Source organism: Diceros bicornis, chromosome 15, assembly GCF_020826845.1.
Source record: "Diceros bicornis minor isolate mBicDic1 chromosome 15, mDicBic1.mat.cur, whole genome shotgun sequence".
NCBI lineage: Eukaryota > Metazoa > Chordata > Mammalia > Perissodactyla > Rhinocerotidae > Diceros > Diceros bicornis.
The window spans coordinates 24,571,141-24,583,509 of NC_080754.1; the positions used below are offsets into that span (position 1 = coordinate 24,571,141).

Consider the following 12,369-nt stretch of genomic DNA (forward strand, 5'->3'; position numbering starts at 1 on the left):
ATGTCTACGGATCTCACCAGCTGCTAGCCTTTCCCAATATCCCTCCTGAGTTCTGTTGGATTTTCTCACCTCCAAAGAGCATGTTATTAACTGAGAAGTTGTCATGCAACTATTTTCTTCAACCCAACTCAAGCATGGGGATTGCATCAGAATGGGGTCATATTTAGTCCCAACCTTGATGATATATATCTAATCCAGTCTAGGATCACAGCAGAAGGTTACTGTGGACCCATGGGGAGAGCTGGGGCACACTTACCCCACCGTCTGCCCCCAAACCTCCAAATGCAGCATCCAATGTGCCCACCCAACACTCCAGAGGAGACAGGACTGACTTATCACTGTCAGAAACATAACTGACGTGGCCAAAGAACACGAAATTGGCCATATATGTTGTGAAACTTCATGGCTCTTTTTGTTCTATGACTGTTTAATAATTGCAAAAATTTCAGTAAGAAAGAAAATAAAAATAAATAATGAATACCATCTCCTGGAACATAAATATTAAAACATTGGCCCATGGTCCCAGTCCACAGATATTCTGTTTGGGCTTGTACAATGCTTTAAAAATATTTGAGCCAGTTCCTAAAATTGGGAGATTTAACATAAAAAAAAAAAAACACTGGATTTCTGCCTTTTCTTTAAAAATCCAGACTGCATAACACTGGATCCATTCGGCGATCACTCGCTGAGTGAGCAGTGCTGCTCTTGTGAGGCGATGCGGGCACCCTCCAGTCACCATGTTCTTCTTGAACTTCCTGTTAAAACCCACCTGTGAGCCAGACATCTGCTGCCAGCTGATAACCGCTGCTACAGATGGCAAAATGCGACACAAATGTAATGCAATATATTTGAAAAACTCTAAAGTTTTAAAAACTGCAAAGTATTATTTAAAAATTTGATTAGTTTGATTAGTTTTTACACTTGAGGCTCTGAACATACTTTTCTTGGAGGTAGTGACCTCAACAAAAGATTCCTTAAACCTGACCAAACAAGACAGCACCAATGCAGAAGGCAAAAGAGATGCACAATTTTCAAGTTTTTGGTTATTCTGGTAATTTTTTTCCAGAGTAAAATAAAGTAAAAGAGAGAAGATGCCAAAACTCATCCTGTTAAAAACAAACGTGTATGGTGGCAATTTGAAGAAAACAAACGTTAAGTCTCTAATGCATCAAGCCTAATAATTAGTCTTTCCCCCCTCGAAAATGCAAAGCATACTCTCAGCATGCACCCACACACATCCACACAGGTACATCAAGTCACGTCTTACAAATTCCCGAAGTGCACCACGGTTTCACTTCAGACTTGAAAAGGGTCCTCTTTCTGGAAAATGCAGACAACTTAGTAATATGCTTTATTTGATCCGCATCACAGGTTGTAATGAGAGCTTCCTGACTATAACAGGGCTCTTTGATATGGGTAAGTAAAAAAGGTTGTTGAACCCTCTTTCCCGAAGAAACTGAAATACACTCTTGATATAGTTCATCGGAGCAGGGGAGGGGATGATTTCTTCAGGTTCCCCTGTCGTCTTCAAGATTCCCAATGAGATCAGTGACCTGCCACATTCACTGGGCAGGTCAACTGTCAGGAGACTGAACGTACTGGTATTCTGGTCAATTTATGTATTTTTAATTAAACTATCTGATATTCTATATTCATGCTTTAAAACGAATTTAAAGGATTTAAATTCAAATTCAAATTCTTTAAAATGAATTTAAAGAATTTAAATGGATTTTTACAGTATATAAAGGGACAATTTGGCAGGGGAGTAGGTAATTTAAAAGATAGTTCCTCCTCCCACATATTAAAAATTTTCAAATGAATATTAATCGATGCTTTAAAAATGCCACTCATTGTACTGTGGAGCACACTCGTTTAAAAGCAGTTTATAGGTAATAATTTTTAACTTTCCTTGACTTTGCTGACATATTTTAGCAATGCTCACGATGCATGCCAATCATCTCACTTTTACAGTGTGAAATGATAATCTTCGAGCTCATTGGGATAATAATGTTGACTGTATTTCTATAGCATCTTTAACTTAAATAGGAGAGAAAAGGCCTGTGAAATAGTTTTCAACAGGGCAAACCTGGGACATGTTATCATGGTGATTCCACTGCAGAGGCCAAGCTGCAGGCCTCTGAAAGGTGGGGCCCACATGGCCTCCTGCCTCACCAGCTAATCAACTACTACCTTTGCAACAGATAAGAATACCATCCACACTGCTTCCCACATCTGCAATTAGGATTTTTATACCAATTTAATCTAGAGTACTAAAAAAAAACCCTGGATTTAAAGAACAGACCATACCAAACATACCATAGAAATTTCCTTTGACTATTTGTTTTTTAAAAAAATCATAGAATCATGCATACATGAGATAAAATACATGAAAACCTAATAGACTAAAATCAAGAGAATGGTAGATAACATTACATTGAACATCTACAGCTGCACTGTCCAATACGGTAACCTCCAATCACATGAGGCTATTTAAAGTAAAATTAAATTAAAATTCAGTTCCTCACTCACACTAACCTCATTTCAAGGGTTCAATATGTGTTCACATATACCTAGTGGCTACTGTAGTGAACAGTGCAGAGGCAGAACATTTCCACCATTGCAGAAAGTTCTACTGGACAGTGCTGGGATAGAGGAAATACTCAAAAGAAAAATGTCGGTAACCAGCATGTTTCCATTATGATATACAGTCGTCCCTTGGTATCTGTGGGGGATTGGTTCCAGGACTCCTCGTAGATACCAAAACCCACAGATGCTCAAGCCCCTTATATAAAATGGCGTAGTATTTGCAGATAACCTACGCACATCCTTCCGTATACTTTAAATCACCTCTAGATTACTTATAATACCTAATATAATGTAAATGCTATGCAAATAGTTGTTATACTACATTTTTTAGGGAATAACAACAAGAAAAGAAAGTCTGTATAGGTTCAGTACAGACACAACATCACAGGCCTTTCGATCTGCAGTTGGTTCAATCTGCGAACGCAGACCCTAGAGATATGGAGGGCCAACTATAGTACCAAAAGGTTACTTCTTTAGGCTTGAAATGAACAGTCTAAATAAGCATCTTAATTCATTTCACTTTCAAACCATGGATGAAAACTGGTTTGAATGCCAGAATTCACTTCTTGGTAACTCTCCATTGACTATACAACTTGACAGCATGCTCCTGTGCACAGAACTTTGTTTCCCACGTTATTCTTTAATTCAAGCTGATGACATATAACCAAAGCTGAAACCACTTAGACTCCCAGCCTGTAAATCTCATGTGCTTATTTTGGAAACTACTATTTTACACCCAAGGTAACAATTTTTTTCTTCCTTCACTCTTATTCCTTTTCCATGACAGTTTCTTAATGTCAAAATTCAGGGATCTTTGTTAATCTTAGAGCTGCAAGTAACCAGATTTGGCTCTAAACAGGCTTCCTACTATTTGTAAGTAGCAACAATACATAGATTAAGAGACTATCCAATAGCAGAGAAATGTCTTATGCTTGAAGAGGATGTGTTCTGACAATAAGCTTCTTTGTCAGCAATTTCATCAACAATAGGAGCAACGTAGGAGACCCCACTGATGCATCCAGAACATCATTTAAATGGGCGAGGGAGGGTTTTAGCATAATATTTAGAAAGACTAACTGCACTGTACAGTGCACTGAAAAACCTAAGATCTGGAAGTTCTGTGGCAGAGGGAAAGAAGAAGTCAGCAGTGCTCAAGCCTGACGGGACCAGGTGTCTGTGAGGACAGTCTGGAGTGGGGTAAGTTGGGGAAAATCTAGCTCTGGGTCCTAGAAGAACCTTATGACAGTGGGACGCTGTCCTTTGGGGCTGGCAGGTCAGGCCCTGCCCCTCCTCCCCTGAGTGAGATTCTCCCAAAAGAAGATAACTGTGCAGCCTTCCGGGGAGTCTGCCTGATATAACTGCTCCCTCTCATGCCGGAATTGACAACTGGGAATGGTGGATGTCAGATTTAGCCCTTGGGGTGAGAGAGCAAAAGAAAAGGTCCTGAGAAGCTTCCAGTGTAGGGGTGTTTGTGGGGCAGGGTCACCACGGGGAGGAGGGTGCAGGGTGCAGTGGGGGAGAGCCCAGAGGAGAAAAAGATTAACACTAAAGACAAACGAAACCGATTTCCTGATTTCGTTGAGCTTGGAACCTATTCAACTATTAATTGACAAAGGGGGCTATGTTCTGTAGGAACTGGTGGTAACACTGGCTTGCACGGTTTAAGGCGTTTTATATTTTTAACATAACTGACGATCAAAAACAGTACCAGCAGAGTATAATATATTTTGAACAGATGAGTTCCAGTGGAGTTTTTCAAGGCCTACAAAAGAACTAAGACATGGGAGAAAGAGGCAACATGGGATGTTAGAAGTGAATCTACACTGAACCTAAAAGGATCTAAATATTTTTGAATATTTTGAAATAAAACCTTTACACATAGCTCAAGAAAAGGTTGGAAAGGGACAGACAGAAAAACACTGAGAGAAAAACAGACAAGCTGATTTTTCTAAAATCACCTATGCTAAATAGAAGCAATGGCAAAATGAACCATCCAGCGATGAGAAAGTAACACCATCTTTAAGTGTCCATCCTTTATTGACAGACGTGGATGTGGCACTAAAGGACCACTGCGTTTGTCTAGGAGTTGTCTAAGGTCTGACAGTGTCTGATTAACAATCAAATAACGAGGCTCTCTACCTTTAGGAGAGGTGCTGATTAAAAGTGAGGGTGATGCAAATCCACCTACAGAAATATTTAAAATAGAAAGTCAAGGAATAGATGGAAGAGGGTGAAGAATTTCAGACATTCAGTATTCAAGGGAGCCAAAAGATACTGAATGCATCCCAACGGCCTTGCTAACTGAGATGGAATGTCACTGCGGAAAAGACATTGGGCTCGAAGACAGAGTGCACTAGTTTCTGGTCCAAGCACAGTACCCAAGGAGGGACGATGCGCCCCAGACACAGCACCTCAGCTCGTCTGACTGATGGGGATAAGAAGGTGCTCTTCCTGCGTCACCGAACACCATGCTCATGGGTGGCCATTAGGGACAACAAGGAGTGTGTGTGGCCACAGGAAATACGTTAACAAGAGAGGCAACCTCAAGTGGTGGCAAAGAGCACGTGCACACTGAAGCCAGCTGGAGGACCCAGCAGAGGAGCAACCAAAACAGGAACTGAAGTGTGGGAGTTAGGATATCACTTTACTTAGTATTTTAGCTTCCAGAAGAGTGAAAAAGAAGAGGAAAAGAGGAAGAAAAGAAAACTGTGTTCCGTCTACGAAAGAAGTAGCATTCCTTCTGAAGTGAAACTGCCTTATAAGGGAAGCTTATAAAGGAAGCGCAGCAAGAAATTGCATGCTAGAGACCTTGATTTCTAAATACTGCTGCCTTGTTTCCATATATTCTTCTCACTTAATCTCCACACAGACTCTGTGACAGGGCAGATATTAGCATTATAGATGAGCAAAACAAGGCTCAGAAGGTTGAAGTGCTTCGTTCTAAGCCACAGGATAAGTGTCAAAGTCATACAAGTTACTGGTGTTAAGCCTCCCATGTTCTAGAATACTGAGTTCAAATTACCTAGGAAATAACGAAACTGTCCAAAGAAGGCGACATTTCTTGAGAAATCTCAGGAACACAGACGTTTGCACAGTATTTCCTCAGGTGGAAATGACCTCCTAAATAAGCTGCCCAGTGGCTCTGGGCAGGCAACATGAAGCACATGCCCAGGATAGAGCCCTTCTCAGCAGCCCACCCCAAAATGAAGCAGCTTGATTCCGCACGCCTCTCTCTTAAAAACAAATAAATGCAAGTGTTTTGCTTCTTCAGTGCTGTGGCTTCAGATCTTCCCCTGCCTTCAAGGTGGGTCCCTCATGCTTCCTCTCACATGCACATGAGCCTCAGCACAGCAAACACTGGATTCTGGAGAAGGCACTAGAAACTCCACAGTACCTCGACTTAGCAGTGTGAGGGAACTCTAAAGCTTTCGTTCTTCAAGAAGGAAACCTTGGCTCTTGGACTTGGGAAAGAGATGGTGACATCTGGTTAAGCTTCAAGTAAACTAAGTAGAAATATGAAGTAAAATCAAGAAAAGAGAAGGCAAATAAAAATTACAGCACAACATACAGTATCTTAGAGCATTTCTCAAACCATAGAATTCATAAAATTTTCTGATGAGCTTAATAACAACGATGATTCTCTGGCTCCACTGCCAGAGATTCTGTATCAAGTGTGGGGTGGGGCCTAGAATGTGCATTTTTAATAAGCTTTCTGTTTCAAATAGTCCGTAACCCCCAATATGAAAAACAGTTTTGGAACTTTCAAGGAGAAAGGCCAAGTAATGGAAGGATTCATTAGAGAGCCACTTGAGCACTAAAAAAACAGAAGTAAATGGGCAAAGTGCTACAGACCAGCACCCAGAGCCCACACTGACGTGCACGTGCTGGGTGTCAGTGGATTGAGAAGCATATCTCTATGTGCCTGTGGCACGACAGAACTGCTAAAGAGGAAACGTGCTTCTGAGTCTGACACGGGGGTTTTCAACTCCACACGGGACAGAGAAAGCACGGTCTGTACATGAAAATAAGGATGTGTTTACATCCAATTTTTAAAAGGTGAGAAGGAAGCTCTGATGCAGCGGGAAGACCTTCGATTTAGAAGTCATTCCCAACTCTGCCATTTGCTGGGTGCGTGACGGTCACTTTGTCTCTCTAGCTTCCAAACCCTAAATGGAGGTTATGACCCACCTCAAGGGATGGTTGTCAAGAGTGAACGATCATAATATATTTTATTTATTTATTTGTTTGTTTATTTATTTTTGTGAGGAAGATTAGCCCTGAGCTAACATCTGCCAATCTCTCCTCTTTTTGCTGAGGAAGACTGGCCCTGGGCTAACATCCATGCCCATCTTCCTCTACTTTATATGCGATGCCGCCACAGCATGGCTTGACAAGCGGTGCGTCGGTCCGCGCCCGGGATCTGAACCTGTGAACCAGGCCGCCGCAGCGTAGCGTGCGAACTTAACTGCTACGCCACCAGGCCAGCCCATGAAGGATCATAATATATTTTAATAAAGCCGTCTGTACACTATAATGCATCAAAGAAAAACCAGTATAATGATAAAAAACTGGAAGTTATTAACTTTCTTAAACACTGATGAGAAGCTTTTAGTAAACATCTTGCTGAGAAGTTGGCAAGAATGGCAGATTAAGTGTCACAAAGCCCGACAGCATGCCAGAAAGAAGTGGGTAGCAGCTGACTGGTGAAATCAGAACTCACAGAACATTCCAGAGGAATGCAGGAAAACATCCCTTTCTCCAATGGTGGCAAAGGGTGAGGAAGGAAGTTGAGAAGGCTCAGCACGCCAGGATAGAGTTCTATTTTATGCAAATCACCCCCATTAAACCGTAGAGGGTGTTCACCGCACTTGGGCTGAAGCTACAGTGAGAGCCTAGCAACGTCCTCCTCAACTATCGCCCGTGGAGGTGACCGGGGATTCTGCTCAAGAACACGGTGATCTTACACTAAGAACTACAGAGATCTGGGGTGGCTTCTTCAAAGAGGGCTGGGCCAGGAACAGGGACAGTGGCCTACTTGTGTGTCCAGGAATCTGGGGCTCGTCTTAGCCACTTTGGGACGAGGAAGACTACGTGCCCTAAGAACTTGTCTGTTTTTGAAGCAGGACTGTAGTGAGGGACAGAAGGTGGCATTTCCCAAGGCAGTTCACTTTGAAAAATGCCAATCTTATTTCAGCTCAACGAGGAGACAAAAAAAAACAGAACCAAACAGAGAGTGAGGGGAACAACTGCCCGTGGAGGACCCATGTGGCAGCAGCTGTGGCCAGCCCGGCCAAGGGAAGGGGAAGGAGGAGCCAGCTCAGGTCGGGGAGGCAGGAGCGAAAACTGGAAAGGAAAGAGGTCAGCCAGAACTGCTGACTCCTCCTGTATCCCCCACGCCCCACTTCCCACCCTGAGCTTGTTGTTGTCGCCAGAAGCTTTACTCTGCTCATATGTATGGTCTCTTCAAAACGAAAAGTGGGAAGGTTATTTGCTATGTTAGGTCAAGAAAAAGCTTTTGAACTTGGAGACCACAATTTTTTCTTTAATATCCTGACAATCAAGGTGTCACACTAGCTGAGGAGTGGGTCCTTATACATCATAAAATAAAACCATTTGATCATCTTTTAGTTCTACAACATACATGTGACATTTATGTGACCAGCATTCCATGGGGTAGAGAATTAAAATGACAAGTGAGGATACGTGTCCTATAGGGCCTTTTAAAAGGAAATATAACTCAAATATGAAAAAAGTAGCATCTAGTCTTAAAAGGTATTGTGAGATAATAGAATATATATATATCGGTCTCTGTCCCCAGTTCTTGGCACAGAGCTCCTGAAATCCTTGTAATTTTCTAAATGATAAGAACATTAGGAGCAACTCTTGTTCTAATATTTGGTCTTTGACCCCGTCCCTGACACAGGGCTCCTAAAATCTCGTAAATTCCTAAGTGATAAGAGCACTGGGAGCATCTTTTCCTTCTATTGAGGCAACTCTGGGTGGGCTCCTGGATGGCGGCTGGTCACCAGCAAGACCAAGCCATGATTAGAAGCAGGGAATGTTCAACCCCATCCCTCATCCTCCAGAGAGGGGAGAGGGCCTAGAAACGGAGTTAATAAGCGATCATGCCTACATGAGGAAGTCTCCCTAAAATCCCAATAGTAGGGGGTTCGAAGAGCTTCCAGGTGGGTGAACACATCCACCTACTGGGGGGGTGACGCACCACAACTCCACCCAGACAGAAGCGCCTGTGCTTGGGACCCTCCCAGACCTCGCCCTGTGTATCTCTTCATCTGGCTGTTCATCTGTATCCTTTATTATATCCTTTAATAAACTGGTAAACGCAAGTGTTTCCCTGAGTTCTTTGAGCCACTCTAGCAAATTAATTGAACCCAAGTAGGGGGTCATGGGAACCTCTGATCTACAGCCTGTTGGTCAGAAGCTCAGGTGACAACCTGGACGTGTGACAGGCATCTGAAGTGAGGGAAGTGGGGGCTGTCTTGCGGGACTGAGCTCTTAACGTGTGGGATTCGACACTATCCCCAGGTAGATAGTGTTAGAATTGAGTTAAATTGTAGGACACCCAGCTGGTGTCACAGAGAATGGCTCGTTGTGGGGAAAACCTCCACACGTTTGTTGACCAGAAGTGTCAGAAGTAAAGAGTTCTGTGTGAGTAGTAAAGGAGACTCACAGGAGAGAAACACAGAAGGGAAGAACTAGGTTTTTCCTACATAGGAAAGAAAAAAATCTGAGTTTTTCCATTAAAGAGCTATATAAGCTATACCTCAGCACATCACGTACAATTCTAGAAAAACAAGGGGAATGAGCATAGAAAATATGAGCAGGCCAGAGAGGGTGAAGCAAGAGTCCACACTCAAGTGCAATGCTATGAACATGAAGAATTCTTATCCACTTTAGAAGGAATATGATGTGAAAAGAAACTGAGAATGAAAGCAGAGGAGTATGAAATGAATCTGAATATCACTATGGGGAAATGAGACATAATTTATTAGGCAGTTATTTCTGAGTTTAATTTCCTTATGCATTAGTGATGTGGTTCCCACCATTCAAATAAACAGAGCCGAATATAAGGAAAATAAAGACATTTTAAAGATGTTTCAGGAAACAGAAGAATGGAAGTTTCGCAGGCAAGTCATACGTAACGTTGTACAGAACAAACTGAATTACAGCTAATATGAAACCCTAAGGCAGGAAAAATCACATTTGGCCAAGAGAAGGGGCTGAGGAACAGGTGACAGACAGCAGACTGGTCTCTGAAATGTCACAGCAACAGGCTTTTCAAGTTAGCTCTCAACGACCTGGGGCAGGCCGGGAGGGAATCTACTGCTATAATCAAAATGATGAATGAGTTCTGTTCAAAGAAAACGGGAAGGAGGAGAAAAGAACTGTGATCCTGGAACAGCAGAAACACTGAGTCCTATTTATGTGAGAAAGGACTCAGTCAACCAATCAATAAAGTGCATGTAAAAAGAAGAGGACCCAAGAGGTGACAGAAAGACAGTAAAATTTACTGCCCTACATTCTTAAGAAAATGATATGCTAACATTAGTAGAAATTTGGGTAAGTGTGGCTGCAGAGAAACAACTTCGAATATGCAAATATAACAAGTATATAACTTAAATTACTGTAAGGCTCAAGTATGACACTATATGTGAGGCCATCTGTTAAACGTCAAGTCTATACATCCGTCAGGCAGCGTGATGACCAAGGGGGACAGCCAGGTCCACATACCTGTAATCCACAGAGACATTTAATAGCTTTTTAAACCAAGCAGTCTTAATGATCTGCCCAGGAAATCCTGGTGAATGTTGCTAACAGTAATATGGCTAACAGAATTGACTGACTTGAATTGTAAGCATTTTTGATTTACCTGTCCACCCCCTTTGCCAGAAGGGCTAATAAGCAGAGGAGTGGTCACTGAAGCAGAAGGAGGAGTAGTAGTACCACGAATAACCCATCAGCAGAAGCACTAGCACCTGGACAATTAACATCCGACTGTACTGGCAAAGGATTAAACACTCCAGAGTTGACAATACTCTGTCTTCATGTACCTAATGTTTAATTACTGAAAGTACATAGTCACCTCTTTAAGAATGTGAATGAGTTACTATTAGGAAGAAATTCTAGGTCACTTGAGACTACTGGGAAGTTAAAACTATGAGTTGTTGCTCAAAATGAAAAGGAAATAGTGTATACACAAAAGAAAGGGAGGAAGAAATACAGGCTAAAAATGATTTGTAGAAAGAACTCTGAAATGAACGAAGAGCTCACAGGGTATTATAAATAAAGTAACTTTTCCTTACTCCATAAACAATTAGGAGCGAGAACAGAAGGCAATATGAGACAGTAGAGTTACTTGCCTGTTTTTCTTTAACTTTTTTTAAAAAGAAATGAGATCACTCTAAAAAAGTATGCGATTGTTTTATATTCATCCTGCATAGGAAGTTTAGACATCTTCAAGTAGTGGGAGAGCTTAAAAAAAAAAAGCCTGTGGATCTGCAAATTCTACATGAATGTAACAAAAATAATAACTTATCTTAATAAACTTTGGTTAAAAACTCATTAGCTATGTGCATTTTTCTGTATGTATATCATAAGTCAATAAAAAGTTAAAAAAATCTCATTAGTTGAAACACAAATAAAACTGTCAAAATAAATCCTGAAAAACAAAATGGTTTGACAGGGATTTCAGAAGAACAGAGGACAAAGAAAACACCAGAATAATGCTAATGGATAAGTGCATTTCACAAGCCCCAAAGAATCCAGTAACGTTGGTGATAGGTTACTGGATTGAAAAACTGAAAAATGAATCCTCCTGGTGACTATAGATACTCTAACTCCAGGTGACATTAGCAAGAAATAACTGACTTTTAAAAAGCAAAAGACATATCGGGAAACAACCTCCTTCCCTAATACCAGAAAATAAAACCTTAGTTGCGGATTCAGACCCATGGTGGTGATGGCTTTCTCCCCACCAGTTCTTACGATGAGTATCCCTGGGTCTGCCTGGGTATCTACCACCCCAGGCCCCCAGCAGAGCACTCAGCTCCTAGAACCACTAGACTCAGCACATTTGGGAATTTCCATTAATACTGGTGGGCTGGGTGGAAACAAGTTTGTTTGTCCTGGTCCTATAAAGATCAGACTGCTCTGGGAATGAATTAACGTCCCCCATTCCCCATTGGTCCCACAGTAAGGATGCAGATGTCCAGAGTTTAGAGTGCTGGATACAAACAAGATACCAAGAAAATATAACTGAGTTGCAGACCACATCCATATTCATCCAAATCTCCATGGGAACTAAGATTACAGGACTTTCTCTTTTAATCAGGCTTGTCTTTAACAACACTGCATATTTGGGGTACGTTTCCCACTAGTAACCTAATTCTTACAGTAAATATGAATTTTATCTGGGCTATATGGACATGACCTGGAGTTCCATCTTTAGCCATAACACACACGTGAGAAAGAAAAGCTGACTAGCATTTGTTAGTGCTGACATTATTTTATTTTAGTCTATAAACACTTACCTCCTTGACGCTATGCGTTACTGCCCATATTAGAAAAACTCTTGACATCACCTGGAAAGAAGTCAGGACAACAGAAGATGGAACAATTCCTGAAAGAAATTTTAGGATAGGTAAATAAATGTACTGTACTAAGTCTCAACATGTAATACATTTTCTAAAACATTCAAAATTTAATGTTTAGACACAAAACCGTCTAGAGCAACTGAAACTTGTATTGCTATACAGACTATGT

The 12,369-nt window shown here is 41.5% G+C and overlaps 1 protein-coding gene across 1 annotated transcript in view; it reads right to left on the bottom strand.

Moving 5' to 3' along the window:
* Nucleotides 1-12,369, bottom strand: part of HACD2 (3-hydroxyacyl-CoA dehydratase 2) — a 94,331-nt gene that overhangs the window by 21,719 nt on the left and 60,243 nt on the right. The window contains exon 4 of the mRNA XM_058555933.1: nt 12,138-12,226. Coding sequence (XP_058411916.1) covers nt 12,138-12,226 — 89 coding nt within the window. The remainder of the gene's footprint in view (nt 1-12,137; nt 12,227-12,369) is intronic.